Source organism: Antechinus flavipes, chromosome 3, assembly GCF_016432865.1.
Source record: "Antechinus flavipes isolate AdamAnt ecotype Samford, QLD, Australia chromosome 3, AdamAnt_v2, whole genome shotgun sequence".
Classification (NCBI taxonomy): Eukaryota; Metazoa; Chordata; class Mammalia; order Dasyuromorphia; family Dasyuridae; genus Antechinus; species Antechinus flavipes.
Genome location: NC_067400.1, coordinates 502,369,661 through 502,387,470, shown reverse-complemented (window position 1 = coordinate 502,387,470; position 17,810 = coordinate 502,369,661). Strand labels below are relative to the sequence as shown.

At 32.0% G+C, this 17,810-nt stretch overlaps 1 protein-coding gene across 2 annotated transcripts in view; it reads left to right on the top strand.

Annotated features, from left to right (window-relative positions):
• CWF19L2 (CWF19 like cell cycle control factor 2) overlaps positions 1–17,810 on the top strand; it is a 121,292-nt gene that overhangs the window by 63,036 nt on the left and 40,446 nt on the right. For both annotated transcript variants that reach the window (XM_051986920.1, XM_051986921.1), the window contains exons 13-14: positions 13,889–14,101; positions 15,815–15,931. In XM_051986920.1, the coding sequence (XP_051842880.1) occupies positions 13,889–14,101; positions 15,815–15,931 (330 nt within the window). The remainder of the gene's footprint in view (positions 1–13,888; positions 14,102–15,814; positions 15,932–17,810) is intronic.

The following is a 17,810-nucleotide window of genomic DNA, read 5'->3' as shown; positions in this document are numbered from 1 at the left end:
TCAAATGAGATATTGGTAAAGTGTTTAGTATGGTGCTGGGATATATATTAGGTGGTTAATAAATATTTATTCCCCTTCCATAAAAAAGATAATCACTTTAGAGATGGACTTGAATTTAAATGCCTTCTCAGTAAGCCTATTAGAATCCACTAGGATTCTTAATCTTAAGGAATTAATTCATGATCCATTGCATTTTCTGTTAATTATAGTCAATAACTATCACTGTTTGTTACTGTGCAGTAGAACATTTTCATAATAAGTAGTTATTTTATGCTCTTTGAATATTGTGTAGCTTCCTGTGTAACAGCTAGCTTTGATCATTTATATTTGCCTACTTTAATGAAACCTTATACTGCATAGTTGTATTATTTGTTCAATTTTACTAAAACCAGAACACTGCTAAAAATTAGAGTCCCATTAAAAAAATTGAAATCTTCATGACTTTGTTGACAAATAATTGTGTGTGTGTGTGTGTGTGTGTGTGTGTGTGCGCGCGCGCGCGCGCACGTGTGATTTGGGTATGTGTATCACACAATCTCTAGTTCATTCTTCTCTGTTTATAACCTTTATCAGTTATATCTGTCTATCTATATATAGATAGATAGGTATGTTGTAAATTGATTATTTTAACAAAAGTAATTGATTTTTTTTCCCCCTGAGGCAATTGGGGTTAAGTGACTTGCCCAGGGTCACACAGTTGTAGAGGTGTTAAGTAGTCGAAGGTCAGATTTGAACTCAGGTCCTCATGACTTCAGGGATGGTGCTCTAACCACTACACCATCTAGCTGCCCCCAGAAGTAATGATTTTTAATTATTTGACAGTCACAAGAACATTGTTGAGTTAAAAATTTAAAAACAATTTTGTTTCTTTACATTCTTTTATGTAGTTTTTATTTTAATTTCATAAATCTCTATTAATTACAGAATATTATACTCTTTCCTTAGGCAAATATAAAGATAAATACATGATTCCAGCCATCATGACAGATACAGCATGTGACATTAACGTGAATATAAAATAAGTTATAAGTATTTGCATGAAATACTATCTCAGCTGAACAAACAAAATAGTAGAAATTAAGTAGAACAAAATCAAAGCATCATCATCAACTTCACAAAATATTGCTTTCTAGTGTTCATTTGAGATTATTTGCACTAAACATTTGAGATGATTTTATTATTGTTTTAAATGTCTAATTCCATCAGTCTGGAGATTCCTCTGTGTGTAAACTCTTACTGTTTATAGAGATAGGCACCTTGTTGGCACTGTGAGATTAGTTGAGTTATCCATAGCCACACAGATAATATGTCAGGGACAGTATTATGCTACCCTGCTTCTATGAAGAGTTGTCTGTACATAAAGTCAGGAAGATGTAGGTTCAAGCAAATATTGTTCTTATATCTATAGATGACTTCATTTCTGAACTGGTTGTCAGTATCATGCTAAAAATTTTGCTAAATATGTAATTTGTGCAGGAAATATATATTTTTGTAATTCCAAAGTGAAAACAATTATGTTTTGAAAAAAATTATATTGGCTCAAGCCTTTTTTTGAGTTACAAAACTTTGCAGAAACAAATAATATCTTTTAAAATTTCTTGAATATGTCTTTTTAAAAATTTATCTTGCATATTCTCTGTTTAAATAAGATTTTAAAAAATGAACATAGTAGATGGATAAACTTGAATTAGGGAATTTGGTATAGAGAAATATAAAAGTTAAAAATATAGAGAACTATGTCAGTTCCTATATATTCAATAGTCACTTTACAATTACTTTGTATTATTGCATTCACCAAAACAAATAATTAACTGTAGCATTTTATTAATTTTTTGAATATATAATATTTCAACAAGCTTGTGTTTTTCTCAAAATTTTAAGATGATAAAGAGAATATAGAATGAATTAAAATGCTTAGTATCATCCAAAATAGTTAGACAGTTTGGTAAAAACCTTTGCTGAGTTTGTCATTACTTTCTCAAAGTTCATTGCAAGGACAGATTGTAGTGATTTCTTATTAAGGCATTAAAATATATCTTAAGTTGATTAATCTAATAAATTAATCTGAATGATAAAATTTATATGAAAGACTTTTTCACCTTATATCTTGGAAGAGATGGATGTTGGCATTTGGATGAATGGATGTAAGGTATTTAATTGAAGTCAAATGACATTGTAAAAGTTTTAGATTTTTGCTAATTTCATTCTCATTGACGTCTATGAAAGTAGATATTGGGTCATTTAGATAAGAAGAGGATGTTTTTGGACCTGATAAAAAGAAGATGTACTTGGGTGTTGTAATTGCACATGTTGAATTTTAGTGTTTTGGTTATCTTTTGTAAATACGGTGTTCTTTATATCTTTAATTTCTGGATCAGCTCTTGAATACATTTTGATAGATCTGCTATCTCATTGATGAGACTACTTTCTCACAGTGGCAGACAGTTATAATCATACACATATATACACATATACATTTATGTAAAGCCATACTATGCTTGTTTCTCTGCTGTTTTTCTGAAGGTGAATAACATCAATCCTTCATAAGTCCACATCTTTCCATATTTTTCTAAATCCACCAATTCATCATTTTCTACACCATTATAATATTTCAATCTTTTGCTGTCTAGTTATTTTAACTAGTCTAATTGATTTATATGGCTAGCAATGTAGTTTCCCTATTTTTTCTCTTTTGATTGAATTTATTTTAGCTTTAACTTTGGCTGAGATCAGTGATTAATGTTCCTGCTTCTGTTTTCTAATAAATTATATTCCTGATCAATGTATATCTCTTTTGTAGATACATATATGTATATTTCTTATTTCTATCTCTATTGACTCTTCTGCTTTACTTCTACCCACTACCTTCCCTTGCTGTTAGTGAACCAACCCTCTTGGTCCACAGAATCCCTCCCTTATAATCTCCTCTACCCTTTGTCTCACTCTTTATCCAATTTCCATTAATCTATTAATCTTAATCCATTCTGGTTAATCTATATACCCCTCTATACTCCATCCTCTTATCTTTGGGAGAGGTAAAGTTTACAATTAGTGTACCTCACTCTGCAAAACTTAAAATCTTTTGGAATAATGAGAGTGGAATAGACTGATTGAAGAAAAGGCTTTTAATCAGCCATGAAAAGACCACTATGAGAAACTTTAAAATAGACATAGGGATTAATTAGGGAGTAACTAGGAAAGGTAAATATGTGACTGGAAAAGATTAAATGATCATGATATATTCACATTCTTATTTGGGGAAAAAAAAATTCTCATTAGAATCCTAAATAGATTCAAGGTACATTGAGGTGGGTAAATATGATAAAAAGGTTCTGGATGTGGTTTGTTCTAATCTGTTAGCCCTGGGAAAGAAAGAAAAGGGAGAAAAACAGGTATTTTAATGAAGGAATTAATTGAATTTGATTTTAGCTGAATCAATTCAAACAAAAATTCATTTCAACTCTGAAATAGAAATAATTTCTACCATGCTAAACTCTCTTAGTACTTTTTTATTCTAAAAATATTTATGACTTTTTGCTTTATATTAGTTATTTGTGTGTATATTATCTTTTGAATTTTAAGTTTCTTGAGGACATTATCCATTCCTTGTCCATCTTTTTTGTATGCTTTAGGCTTTAGGAAAGGAAGGCTTTTTAGTAAATGGTTTTTGAATATGAAACATTTTTAATGATATAATATCAATTTGGTATTGTCACTTATATTCTGCTTGATTTTGTTTATGTCTTTATATAGCATCTTCCTCTATCTTGACTCTTTATAACCTCATTTGTGATTTTCATGGCAAAGATACTAGAGTATTTGCCTTTTCTTTCCTTTGTTCATTTTACAGATAAGAAAACTGAGGCAAACATGGTTAAGTGAATTGTCCAGGCTTATTCAAGTAGTGTTTGAGGCCAAATTAAAAATCAGTCTTATTGACTCCAGATCTCTGGAGGTCAGCTGGTCAGCATCCTCCATAATGCTTTATCCAACGTGCCACTTAGCTTTGTTAATTTCATGGTACTGTGTTACTTTGATTGTGAGGTGTCTACTTTTCCTCATTTTTGTTTTCCGGTAGTAATGGCACAAAAATGTTTTTTTTATTTCATGAAATAATAAATTTTAGCAATGGAAATAATTTTACACTTTTAAGATGAGAAAACCAAGACCTAAAGAGTTAATTTATTCAAGGTCAGAGAGATAATTTGTGGCACTCAGGAATAGAATCTATACCTTTTAATTATCAAGTCTAATTTTCTTTTTCTTATAGAGTATATATTTTTATACAGGTTCATAAATTCAGTCTTTGAAGAGACCTTAGAAGTTGTCTGAGTGAATAAGCAATAACTGCTGATGAAATATAACTGTGACCGGTCTTTATATTGATCACTGCTCTTTGTTGCCATTTCTCAAAATATATTCTGAATAAAAAGTTTTTGATTTTATCATTTAAGATTTAATATGTAAATATTGCCAAAGAAACTAAATCCATTGAGATCTTTGAGCATTATATGTAAATTTTAGTAGCAGTATAAGCACTAACTTCATGCATTTAATTACTGAAATGATAGAAAATTTTTTCTGTGGGTAAGGCTGTATAATGTAGGGAAATCGGAAGAAAATTATTAAATAAAAAAAGTATAAATGTAAACATAGAGGAATTAGATATCTCATCAGACATTGGAAAATATTTATTTTATCTTTTAGTAAAAGATGTATGTTTTTATATCTTCTAATATATCAGTCCATTTTATAAATTTTTACAAAATGTTTAAAGGTTAATTATTTTCTACCAGAAGTAAACTTTTTTAGCTTAATTTATGTATATATATCAGACACTTTTTTCTAAAAGCTGAATCCTAATTTTTTTTTTTAATTTTATAATAACTTTTTATTGACAGAACCCATGCCAGGGTAATTTTTTTACAACATTATCCCTTGCACTCACTTCTGTTCCGATTTTTCCCCTCTCTCCCTCCACCCCCTCCCCTAGATGGCAAGTAGTCCTATATATGTTAAATATGTTGCGGTATATCCTAGATACAATATATATTTGCAGAACCAAACAGTTCTCTTGTTGCACAGGGAGAATTGGATTCAGAAGGTAAAAATAACCGGGGAAGAAAAACAAAAATGCAAACAGTTTACATTCATTTCCCAGTGTTCTTTCTTTGGGTGTAGCTGCTTCTGTCCATCATTGATCAATTGAAACTGAGTTCGTCTCTTTATCAAAGAAATCCACTTCCATCAAAATACATCCTCATACAGTATCGTTGTTGAAGTGTATAATGATTTCCTGGTTTTGCTCATTTCACTTAGCATCAGTTCATGTAAGTCTCTCCAAGACTCTCTGTATTCATCCTGCTGGTCATTTCTTACAGAACAGTAATTGAATCCTAATTTTTAAAATTCATTATCAGGAAACAAACTAACATAGAATATTTTAAAGCCATTTAAAAGTACTTTTAAAAAATACTGTTGAAGAATATAAAAGTTAAAGAAGAGAAATTTACATAGAGTGACTGTGACTATAGTTAACAGCCAATGGTTTATAGCATTTTAATGATAGATTAATTTTGAAGGATAATAAGTGTCTCAAGATCAGAAATTTTGGTCACATTTAGGAAAATTATTAGAATGAAATTTAGGGAAATATTTCTTCTTTATAAGGTAATTTTTTCATTCATCTCCTGTGTGAATCTAGGGAGATATTAAATTATAGACCTGATGTTATCACTTGTTTTTAACCATAGAACATTAAACAAATGTTTGTTTTTTATTGAATTGTTAAATTTCTGAATGTGGACACTACCTGAATAAGTTAATGCATTCATTTTAAATTTGAATAGTATATTGCTACAATATTATTATCTTTAGATAGACTTCTCATCACATAGAGGCCAGAAACCCAGCCTCAGAATTAGTATAACTTGCTTTCAAGACCTGCCTCTTATACATACTTTTTTTGTGATGCTGGACAAGTCACTTAAATTCTCACTTCCCCAATAACTTTATAAGCATATTAGTTTCAGAGCTGCTATCCATCTGCCTATATCAATGAAATCACAAGTCCAGTCCAAAAAATGATCATATTAAAAACCCATCATTTTAGAAAATGTCTAGATCTGGTTCCATTTTGAACAGACTTTTTACAAATAAAAATAAATCTCTGGTACAATATTATTTTGTTTTATTTGTTGAAATGTTCTTTAGGAATAGCTAGGTTAGTTTTTTTTTTTTTTTTGACCTAGTCCTACTGACATCTGGGTATTACCTGTATACCTTATTAACTTTTTTTTTCTTTTAAATTAAGGTTTAAGATAAGGTAAAATTACCCTTATATTTTCCCCTGGAAATTGTGAATATCCCTAGTATTTGAGTGTTAATTTCAGACTCCCACATTATTTAAAAGAATCCTTGTAATTAATTACCATTGCCTTTTATTTGCTGTTTTGGTAACTGTGAAATTTTATAATAGAAAATGAATTTCCAGTGACTAAGATATTAATATAGATTTTTGTGTGCCATAATTGTATGTCTAAAAATATGGCAGCTTTCCTGACAATAAATGTGAAGTTAGTACATTTGCTTGTTTACTAAAAATAGGTAAATTATTAATGCTTTTTCTTCTTTGATGCCTCTATAATCTTATAATTATATTATTATACTTATATGTGTAATATGCCTGTTACATATTATATAATATAATCATAATAAGATTAGGCACAATTCACTTTCAATTACTCATATTAATGACTGGGAAAATTATTTGTAACCTTATATGTAGATTTGTGATTTGATTAGTCTAAGTAACTCCTCAGTGAGAAAATTCCCTGTCCTAATGTAAATCAGCATTAATTCTAGTATTGAGAAGTTAAATGAATTGTCCAGAGTCAAATGACCACACTGTTTCAGAAGTGAGATTTAAATCCAGGTCTTTTGGTTTTGAGAACCTTTCTCTATTCATTACTATATATGCCTTCCTTTATAAAGCTGTGCAGAAGGGTGCAAGTTCCTGAAATAGATAAAATATCTAGAAAGTGAAGAAATTATTAGACATATCTCTCAAGAGTCTGAGGAAGGAGGGACATATTCAGATATTCATCCATCTATTTTTCTATTTATTTTCTTCTTTTAACATGGATCTTTCTCACAAGAGCATGAAATTTTGAACTAGATTAGGCTTCAGGGATCCACTAGTTGTACTTCCTAATTTTACATACAAAGAAATTGAGATCCATAGAACTAAAGTGATTTGCCCAAGGTCACAGGTAATAAGTGGAAAATCTGGGGTTTGAATAGAGGTAATTAATTTAAAATATTGTGTCATGTTTGCATTGCTGAGATGATGAATGCATTTTTCTTTACTATCCATGGTCTCTATTATTTATCATTCTTCTCTGTTACCAGTTCAGGCCAGTATTATGTGGTCTAAACTAGTATATTATCCATAGTATATTGTCTAGATATAGTGTACACACACACACACACACACACACACACACACACACACACTAAACAAACACATTTTATATATATACATACTAATATATTGTATACTAGCATAGTACATTTTCAATCCAAAGCAATTTAACCCAATTTAATTAGGTTTACACTAGTTCAATTTATGAGGGAAAGCTGCTTAATTTGTGTTTCCATTAATCTCATTCAAAAAACTATTTTTTGGAATGGTTATGAGTAGAGTAAGAAAGTGATAAAGGTGAGAAAATGATAACTTTGTTCTCTTACTGTATAATGATATTAACCTGGTCTTTATTAAAAAATAAGGACTATGGTAGTCATAACTTAAAATGCTTTATGGTATATTATAGAATAAAGTATCCTTGTGAGCATAAATTTATCTTAGGTATCGGGGTAGTAGTATTAAAGGTTATTTTCCAATTAGTGGGTAAGTGGCACTATGCAATCAAAATGTATAATTAGAAAGCTTTTCAAAGATTTGGGTCATTGGTGGGTCACAGATTCTGTATTGTGTTTTGCATTTGGATACTGAGCAGCAAAGCCACTTCTATTCTTTGTAAAAGGAACATTTTGTGTTTTTCTGATCTTTATGTCATAGTATCAGTGTTGCTGGGCCAAGTTGATGTGGGTTCTTTTTCAAAAGAAATATCCTCTATTTAAAAGTGAGTCATTCTTATATAAGGCTGCTTATAGATTTCAAAGAATATATTCCTATTTCTAGAATTGCCTGTGAAAATGATAATAAGTTTAAAATCAACATATGTGACTAAAATCACCCAGGAGCTAAAGAAATCCTTACAATTGCCATATTTTCAATGAAGTGGGATTTTAATATGGAGGGTTTTTTTCCTTAATTTTCTATATGATGCATTAATAGCTAAAATTATAACATACCAATCAGAGATCTGCTGATGTTTTAATGTGACAGAATTGTATGATTTAGGATGAGATGATTTTTAGGAGCAAGTATATCATCTAAGAGTTTCTATTTCATGGGGTTAGATCAAGATTTAATTTCCTGGCATAGGAATGATAGCAAGAAAGTATAGGACCTTTTTTTAGATCTTCACTTAGTGAAAGCATAGTTATTCACTAAACGTTTATTAAACATCTGCTCTGTGCCAAGTGATGGATATACAAATAAGAAAAAGAGACAGTTCCTTCTCTAAAGGAACTTATAGTTTAATGAAGGAAGATAATATGTATAAAGAAGCTGGCAAGTTGGGAGGTGGGAGTTAAAATTGGATTTATAAGGCTCCTACTCAATGTAAGACCCAGTTCTAGGTGTTGTGGTTATAAAGACAGAAAGGAAGTAATGTTTGTCCTCAATAAGCTTATAGAGATTGATCAAAAATTGAAGTAAGATTGTTCTTGCTGAAGCCATGTTGTCTCTTTGAATCATCACTTCCTGTGCTAAATACTAATTATTCTTTTAGTAAAACATTGTAGAACTTTGCTAGCATTCAAAGTCAAACTTGACTATTTTAGAGTTTGTGTGCTCCATTCTTTTTCCTTTGATCAGTCTCCAAAATGTTCACATCATTTTCAACAATCAACTCCTTCATCCCTTCCATTAAGAATTACCTCTAGAATAAAATTCATTCTTGTTGCTTCCTCTACCTTTTCAAGGATGAATAATTACTTGCTCAAATCAAGACCTTAAAAGTTTCACTGAGTGCAACTCAGATAATTATCTATTTGTTAGTAAATAGGTAAGTGTACTAAACTCAAATTTATCTTATGAAAGCTTATCAAATTTTTAGAAATCAAAAATATGAAACACAACATTCATATTAATATCTTTGTAATTAAATATTCATACAATTCTTTTGTAGGAGAGACCAAAGAAAGAACTATAGATGATATTTAGATAGCTGAAGTCCCTCATCACTACTTTTTCATTCTTTGCCAGAATTTTCTTCCTTCCCAGTTTCTTAAGGGTATCTAAACATTTATGACCATGTGATCTGTATTTTATTGAAAATATCTACTGTTTCTGTCTTCATTATCTTCACATAGATGCTTTCTTCTATACTTCTCTCCTCCATTAGAACTTACTTTCTTGAAATACAAGAATCTAACTCCTCTTTTTATTTCTCTTTTCATTTTTCTCAGTTTGATTAAAGCAGCACCCAAACAATGACTAGGACTAGATAATAAATAAGACTAAGAGTAGCCTCTTTTACCTAGTTAAAAAAAAAAAAATTGTGAATGAAAGGCTCTCAGGGTTTCTGGCCAAAACTGAGACAATTGCTATTTACATTCATTCTAAGCCAGTTTGAACCCAACCAATGACCTAATGGGGCTTGGCCTAGGGCCAAGATGTCCTGGACCATCTTCATTAGCCCTGATCTATATCTTGTCACTGTACTTGGCTGACGCGGGAGGAGTAAATGAGAATGGTGACTTTGCACAGCTCTCCTTCATTTAAATTCAATTTACTTGTGTGTTATGGCATCTACCTTCCTGATTACATGATCCTCTTCAAGGACAAACAATAGTCTTGTTTCATTTGAATAAGATACCTTTCCAGAACTTTTACAGAACCTTTCCAGATCCATACCTATGTATGCGTCTCTTCTCACCAGATTTAAATTCTACCCATGAGATCAAATTTATCTTTACTTTAAGATAACTGTCTTATTTTTCATACTTTCATCATTATGTACTTAAAGGCTTTGACTCAATCTGCAATAATGGATGATATTGAATACTGAGTTGCTTATAATTAGACTTTATCATTATTAAAAAGATAGCTAGTGTTAATCCTGAGCAGAATCATTCCTAGATAAAATTTTGAAATAGGGGAAGTTTGCCCAGGTATCCTCCTGCCAGGGATTCTGTTCATTTCAGTATGGATCAAGGCATCATAATGGCTAAAAGGGAAAAAGAAACTATAAAGAGGTAGAATTTCAGCCTGACAAGGAATGGGTATGTATGGTGTGGTGGGCCTTCTGTACTTCTACAATGAAATCAGCTAGATGGTTGTCTACTCCTATTTATAAGGTCAAATCTTATATTGTTTTGGTTTGGGTCACTGGAGTTTTTGTGGAAATTCTCTCCCCTTTTATACATTGTGCTACTTTGCTAAATTATTGTTAGATGCCTAAAGCCCTGAGAATTTAGGTGATTTAACTTATTTCACATAACTAGAATGTATCAGAGTTAGGACTTGAATCCAGGTCTTCCTGACCTCACATTGTCTTTCTGTTGATTCTTACTACCCTTTCAAATATTATGCTTTAGTTTCCCTGCCTCAGTTTCCCTGGATTGTAATACATCAGTTTTCCTGCCTGTTTCCCTGAATTGTTCTGCCTCAGTTTCCCTGATGGCAACCCCTCTTTCCTGGACATTAGAACTGAGATATTTAGGGCTGCGGAGCTCTGGTCACTCTGGCATTCCAAAGATTCATAAACTCGAGATGGCTTATTTCAAATACTAGGGTATCTCCTGGGCCCAAACTTCCAGTCTCCTGCTAGACCATCTTCTAGACCCCCAACCTGTCAGAATTAAAAATTTATAGTCCTTCCTGGGATTTCTACTCATCTAGTGCTCTGCTTCCCCCTTGCTTTTGTTTTCCTGATGGCTGGAACCCTATAAAAGTCTCTGGAATTACTTGCTTGTTGCTGGATGCTTTGAGACAAGAGTCCCATTCAGCCATCTGAGGGTTAGACATGGGTCTTATTTAGCTGCTAGACCAAATTCTCCTCTATTAAAATATTAAAACCCTCAAATTTCTGTCATTCCTCAGTTTCTCTGGTATTACACAAATAAAACAATATAATGCATCTTCCTTTGGTTCATAAATAAATATAGTATCTTTTTCTTGGGTTCATTTTGGAAAGGTATCTTATTCAAATGAAACAAGACTATTGTTTGTCCTTGAAGAGGATCATGTAATCAGGAAGGTAGATGCCATAACACACAAGTAAATTGAATTTAAATGAAGGAGAGCTTGCCACGCAAGTACTGTCATAAACTTTGTATTACTAATGACGAAGATATTTTAATTAAAAATGTATAAGTTAGGAATAACTTTGTATTCCCTGAATTAAAATAAATGAAATCAACAATAAACGATCTTTCTTTTTACAATTTCAGTTTCATTTGTTGTTATGTAGGGACTTCATATACTTTGAAGATCTTAAAACTATAAAGCTTCCTGTTTTTATTATAAAGCTAGTGTAGGAGAGTAGTAAACTGAAAAGATATTAAAACATTATTAATAGCATTGCATGTCAAACTTTTTATAACAAAAAGTAGAAATGTAAAGTTTTTTATTAGAGTTTTTAATGTCATTCAAAATCAATCTTTGTAATCAAGATTACTAGTTATACTAGTATTCTGAAATCATGAGAAATATGCATGCTTTTGATTTGATTTTTTCTTAATTAAAAGCTACTTAAAGATGTGAACCCTGTTTTATAAGATTTTGCACTGTTCCAGAAAGTTATAATTGCCACAGAATATCTCCCAAATATATTATGTTTCATATTGAGTATACTTTAATTAAAGTTGGGCAAGAAAATATTAAAAGGGAGATGAAGTAATAGAGGCAGTCATAGTGGCATGGTATGCATAAGCTTGACTAAAAGATTTCACAGAATATTTATTAATTACTTAATATGTATGAAATGTTAAGTATTGGAGAAAATGCAAAAAATAAATAAGATAAACTCCACCTCAGATTGTTTTATCAACTACTACATTTTATTAAACATCTATAGTTATCCTTCCATTTCACAGGAGTTAGGATCCCCATGACTACAAAATTTCTTTGGCCCTCTCTTTGTACCTATACTTTGTAGAATTTTTAGCATACATTAGGATTGTCCTTTGTCAGAAGCTTTTTCTGCATCTTTTTAGCTAATCATGTAGTTTGGGATATTTTTAGTTTTAATATTATTAATTATATTGATTGTTTCCCCTTTACTCCATCTTTGCATTTATATTGTAATTCTAACTTGGTCATAATGAATGATTTCTTGGATAAATTACAGTATTGTGGTAGAATTTTGTTTAAAATTTTTGAATTAATATTCATTTGCAGTATTATTCTGTAGTTTTCCTTCTGTATTTTGTCCTTCCCTCGTTTAGGTATTAGGAGCATATTTGTCTCATTAAAGTATTCTGGTAGCATGCTTTTCCTTTTCAGTTTTTGAAAATGGTTTGTGACAAATTTACAAGAGCTTTCTCCTTGCCAAAAGGCACTTTTATTTAAGAGAAGATATTACAGACTAAATGAAGCAGTAAAATAGGCACCAGAAGTTGTAAGATGTAGATCTGAGAGTGCAATAGATTAGAGAGAGCATAATTGAAAAGCATATTTAAAAACAGCACAATAGAAATTTGGTTATGGTTCATTCAACCTTAAAAAATCAAGTCAGGCATCTATCACAGATTACAAAGGGAAGGACTATTTTATTTACATGAAAATAACTTCATGGACTCAAGCAATTATAATGAAGAGTCATAATTGAATGAGCAGCTTATATTTTGAAATAGACAACTTTTAAAGTCTCTAGGAAGCAGCGGTAGTATCTATGCAATAAGGGGAGAAACAAGGGAGGGGGCTTATTGGGAGGGATAGAGGAGGAGCTGGGTAGAATCCATCTGGCTGACCAGGTCTCAGATCTATATAAAGATATGCTAATTAAAATCTCAAAGCTAGGTGATTCAGTGGATAGAGCACTGATCCTGAAATCAGGAAGACCTGAATGCAACCCTGGCCTCAAACACTTAACATGTTCTAGCTGTGTGATCTTGAGCAAGTCACTTAACCCCAATTTCCTCACAACAGAGCAAGAGGGAGAGAGAGAGAGAGAGGAAATGATTAGATATCTAGTTCATTTTAGTCAAGACTAAATGTAAACTGTCCTTGAAAGACAATATCATTGTTTAAAGCTTTTACTGTCTATTACCTGTGTTATTCCTGCTCTATTCCTCATTCATCCATCCATGAAGAAAAAGGAGAGTTTTGTAATTTTTGTCTGATTCCATTATTTGACAACTATCACACTGAGACTAGGGAATATATTGGGTTTGTAAATCTGTATGAGGAGTGGGGGTAATGTCTGTTCCAATTTTGGGGAAAGATTTATTTTCAGTCTTAAAATATAAGTTTGAAATAGTGGCATAGGCAGTTTCATGTACAAGTTCATAAACGTTTATTTCATCAAGTAAGTTTGTACTTTTTACATATAGTATCTTTTGTGGACATTGTGAGGTTCCCTATGAACTGAGCTCTTACACATTTATAGTTGATTGCCAATATTTTCTTTTTTGCGTGCACCATGTGCTATCGTTGTTTCTTCAGCTACAAGGTTTCTTTGTTAGAATACAGTAAAATTACAAAAATTGTATATTTTTTATTAATACGTTAACATAATTTTCTTTGTGTTTTCAGCTGAGAGAAAAAACCGATAAAGAATATTATAGTTTGGATGACATGTTTGTCTCAAAAGCAGCTAAGAAGGAATGTTTTGGTGGTGATGAGGAGAAACAGAAGAAAAAAGCAATCTCAGAGCATCAGAAGTTTGCTGCACAAATGGAGAAGTGTCCATATTGTTTTGATAGTTCTCAGCTTCCCAAACACCTTATTGTTGCAATAGGTATTAAGGTATGAAAATAGAAAATTTGCTGAATCAGAGATTTATTTTTTATTTTCATAGTTGTTTTGTATTTTATTTCATTTCTTTAATAGAAATAGAGAAGTTTGGAAGAAATATGGATTTTTGTGGGAAAAGTATGAATTCTCTTATAAAAAAAATTTTGTTTGAGATGCTTATAGGTCATCCACTTTGGAATGTCTAATAGGCAATTGATTTTTACAGCTAGACTTCAAGAGCAAAACTAATGCTGGATATATTTATTACATATATTTGGATTTTAGCTGCTCTTATGGTAATTGAACCCATGTGAGTAGTTATTGTTCAGTTGTTTGTCATGTCCCAACTTTTTGTGACTTCATTTGGGATTTTCTTGATCATTCTTTGATTTTCTTGGGATCTAGTGTCAAGTGCTGCAAAAGAAATCAAGAAAGATAAGATGAAACAAAAGATTAGATTGTGTAAGTAAGAGGTTATTGGTAATTTAGGAGTAAGGAATTTTAATTGAGTGATGAGGTTGAAAGTCAGATTATAAACAATTGAAAAGTGAAGAGAGGAAATAGGAACAATGAGTATAGAAGGTTTTCTTTAAGAATTTGACTATGAAATGGAAATATAGATTGATAACTTGAGGGAGGAAGATAGGGTCAAACAAAAGATTTTTATTTTTTATTTTTATTTTTTTTGCTGAGCCAATTACTTGCCCAGGGTCACAGAGCTGGGGAGTGTTAAGTGTCTGAGGCTAGATTTGAACTTAGGTCCTCCTGGCTTCAGGGCTGGTGCTCTATCCACTGTGCCACCTCACTGCCCAAACAAAAGATTTTTAAGAATAGGAGAAGGAATGAGACTTCACTGGGTAGAGACTGAAGGTTGTGTGTGTGTGTGTGTGTGTGTGTGTGTGTGTGTGTGTGTGTGTGTGTAGGTGTGGGTGTGGGTGTGTGTAAGAAAGAGAGAGAGAGAGAGAGAGAGAGAGAGAGAGAGAGAGAGAGAGAGAGAGAGATGAATGTAATGTCAAGAGAAAATGAGGAGGGATTAAATTGTTTGTACAAGTAGAGGGGTTAGCTATGTAGAACAGACAGACCATCTCTTCCTTGGAGATTGGAATGAAGGAGGAGAAAATGGAAGGTGATTTCAAGGAGTTTTAAGCAATATGGAAGAAGTTCAGAATGAATTGTCTCTAGTAAGTGGTATGAGAGGAGGAGAGATTTGGAATAGGTGTTACTTAAAGTTTAGTACAGTATCAGTTAAGAGAGTAATAATAGCATTGTCTTGCTGCAGTGGTAGTCTAGTTGAGGCAGTAAATAGTCATATTTATCTGACATGTGAAGATCAGTTTGTCATTCTCCCCCCCCCCCCCCCCAATTGAATCCAGTACTTCAACGTTTGAAAATAAATTGCATTTGGGATTGTGCTTAAAAAGTGACTAAAATTTCCGTATGCTTTAACCCAGATATTTCCTTGGAATGTACTTTAAAGGGGTAAAAGACAGAAAGGTCCTGTATACATTAAAGTCTTCATCAAAGAAATTTATATAGTAACAAAGAACTAGAAACAAAGTATCAATACAGTTTGATTGGAAAATGACTAAACAATGACACTTTGGATAAGGAAGTTGAAGAGAATATATTTTGAATTAAATATAATATCAAGAGGTGTTAATTTAAAAAGGGAAATAAATTGTAGTAACATTTAATTTTTAGAACTTAATTTTTTTTCCTCCCTAGGTTTACTTATGCTTGCCAAATTGTCAGTCACTTACTGAAGGGCATTGCCTGATAGTACCATTGCAGCACCATACAGCAGCGACTCTATTGGACGAAGACATTTGGGAAGAAATCCAGGTTAGTTTCTGTACCTTAGTTATATTTATATAGCTACTAAATGACTCTTTAAAAAATTGTAAAATCAGTTCAGAAAAATAGACTTTATAATCATTTATCAGAATAGCTTTTTTTGTGAATTTACAACAAATATATATATATATATATATACACACATAATAATTTATGCCCTGTTCCAATATTAACTCCTACACAGTGTGGTGTAAAGAGTACTGGGCACAGATCTGTTCTCGACATTTGATAATTATGTTTTTGTATCAATTAAACTCTTAAAGCTTTTTTTATTTTTAAATCTCTGAAATACCAACAGTACCTGTCATACAGGTTTGTTAGAAAGTTCTAAATGAGATAATATATAGCAAGTTATAAAACTTAAATACCATTTAAATATCACACATTTATTACTCTAGGATTTAGATTACAAAAGAAGTCCCCTAGTCAACTCCCTTGTTTTATAGATGAAGAAGTTGAGGCCTAGAGATGGAGTATTTTTTCCAGTTAATAGAGATGATCTATTTTTGCTGTCTATGAAATCATTTGTTATTAATTTGTAAAAAATGTGTTTATGAATTGAAGTAATGACAAACTCAATGTTTTGTTCAGAAAAATGCAGGTTTAGAGCACTTAGTTTTATACTGAAACAATCAATCTATAGTATCCATTTACTCAGTATTTTTGCTCATTGTTTATTTAAATCATTTTCCCTTCATTATACCTATTGTAGAAAGAAATGTCAATCTGTCAACAGACAATCACAGGACTTATGTGAAAAATGGGTTTATTACAAGAGAAATAAACATACATGTGGAACCCAAAATGTTCCCTGAAGTCTTCAGAGGAGAAAATACTAGGTAGAGGTCTGATTTGGGAGGAGGAATGATATAGTAAAGATAGGAAAAAAGATAAGACCACTTTCCTTGGGGAGGAGCCAGGAAATGGCAAAAACTCTCATTCTTTAACTTTGGGGATTGCTAGACTCTGCAGTTGGGAGGGTCTGTTTATCTCTGAAGAACCTCAGCTGCACCAGGATTATCCCAGCCTGGCTCAGACTGGCTGGTGCCTGCCTTGCCTCCCAAAGACATACAGAGAGTCAATTTTGGAGTGCAACAAGGGGAGCTTTCATCCTCGATACATTCTGGGTCTCCTGCTTGGCCTGAATCCAGTGTTTCTAGAAATTATGGTAGCTCAAAAACACAAGTTCAGGGGACTCTTTAATAAGAGTCAATAGACAGTGTCCCTAGACCTTAGGAGATCTGATTCTGAGCTCAGTTTTAACACTGAATTGCTATGTTACTTTTAAGTTCTTGTGCCTCAGCTTCTTCATCTATAAATCGTGGTAATAATCAGTGCCTTAGGAATACATATCAAGAGGATAAATACCGTGACTTAGTATTTTTTTTTTAATTTTATTTTATTTAATAATAACTTTGTATTGACAGAATCCATGCCAGGATAATTTTTACACGACATTATCCCTTGCAATCACTTATGTTTCGTTTTTTCCCCTCCCTCCCTCCCCCCTCCCCCCCCCAGGATGGCAAGCAGTCCTATATATGTTAAATATGTTGCAGTATATCCTAGATACAATACATATTTGCAGAACCGAACAGTTCTCTTGTTGCACAGGGAGAATTGGATTCAGAAGGTAAAAATAACTCGGAAGAAAATCAAAAATGCAAATAGTTCACATTCATTTCCCAGTATTCCTTCTTTGGGTGTAGCTGTTTCTGTCCATCATTTCTCCAATGAAACTCAGTTAAGTCTCTTTGTCAGAGAAATCCACTTCCATCAGAATACATCCTCATACAATATCGTTGTCGAAGTGTATAATGATCTCCTGGTTCTGCTCATCTCACTTAGCATCAGTCCATGTAGGTCT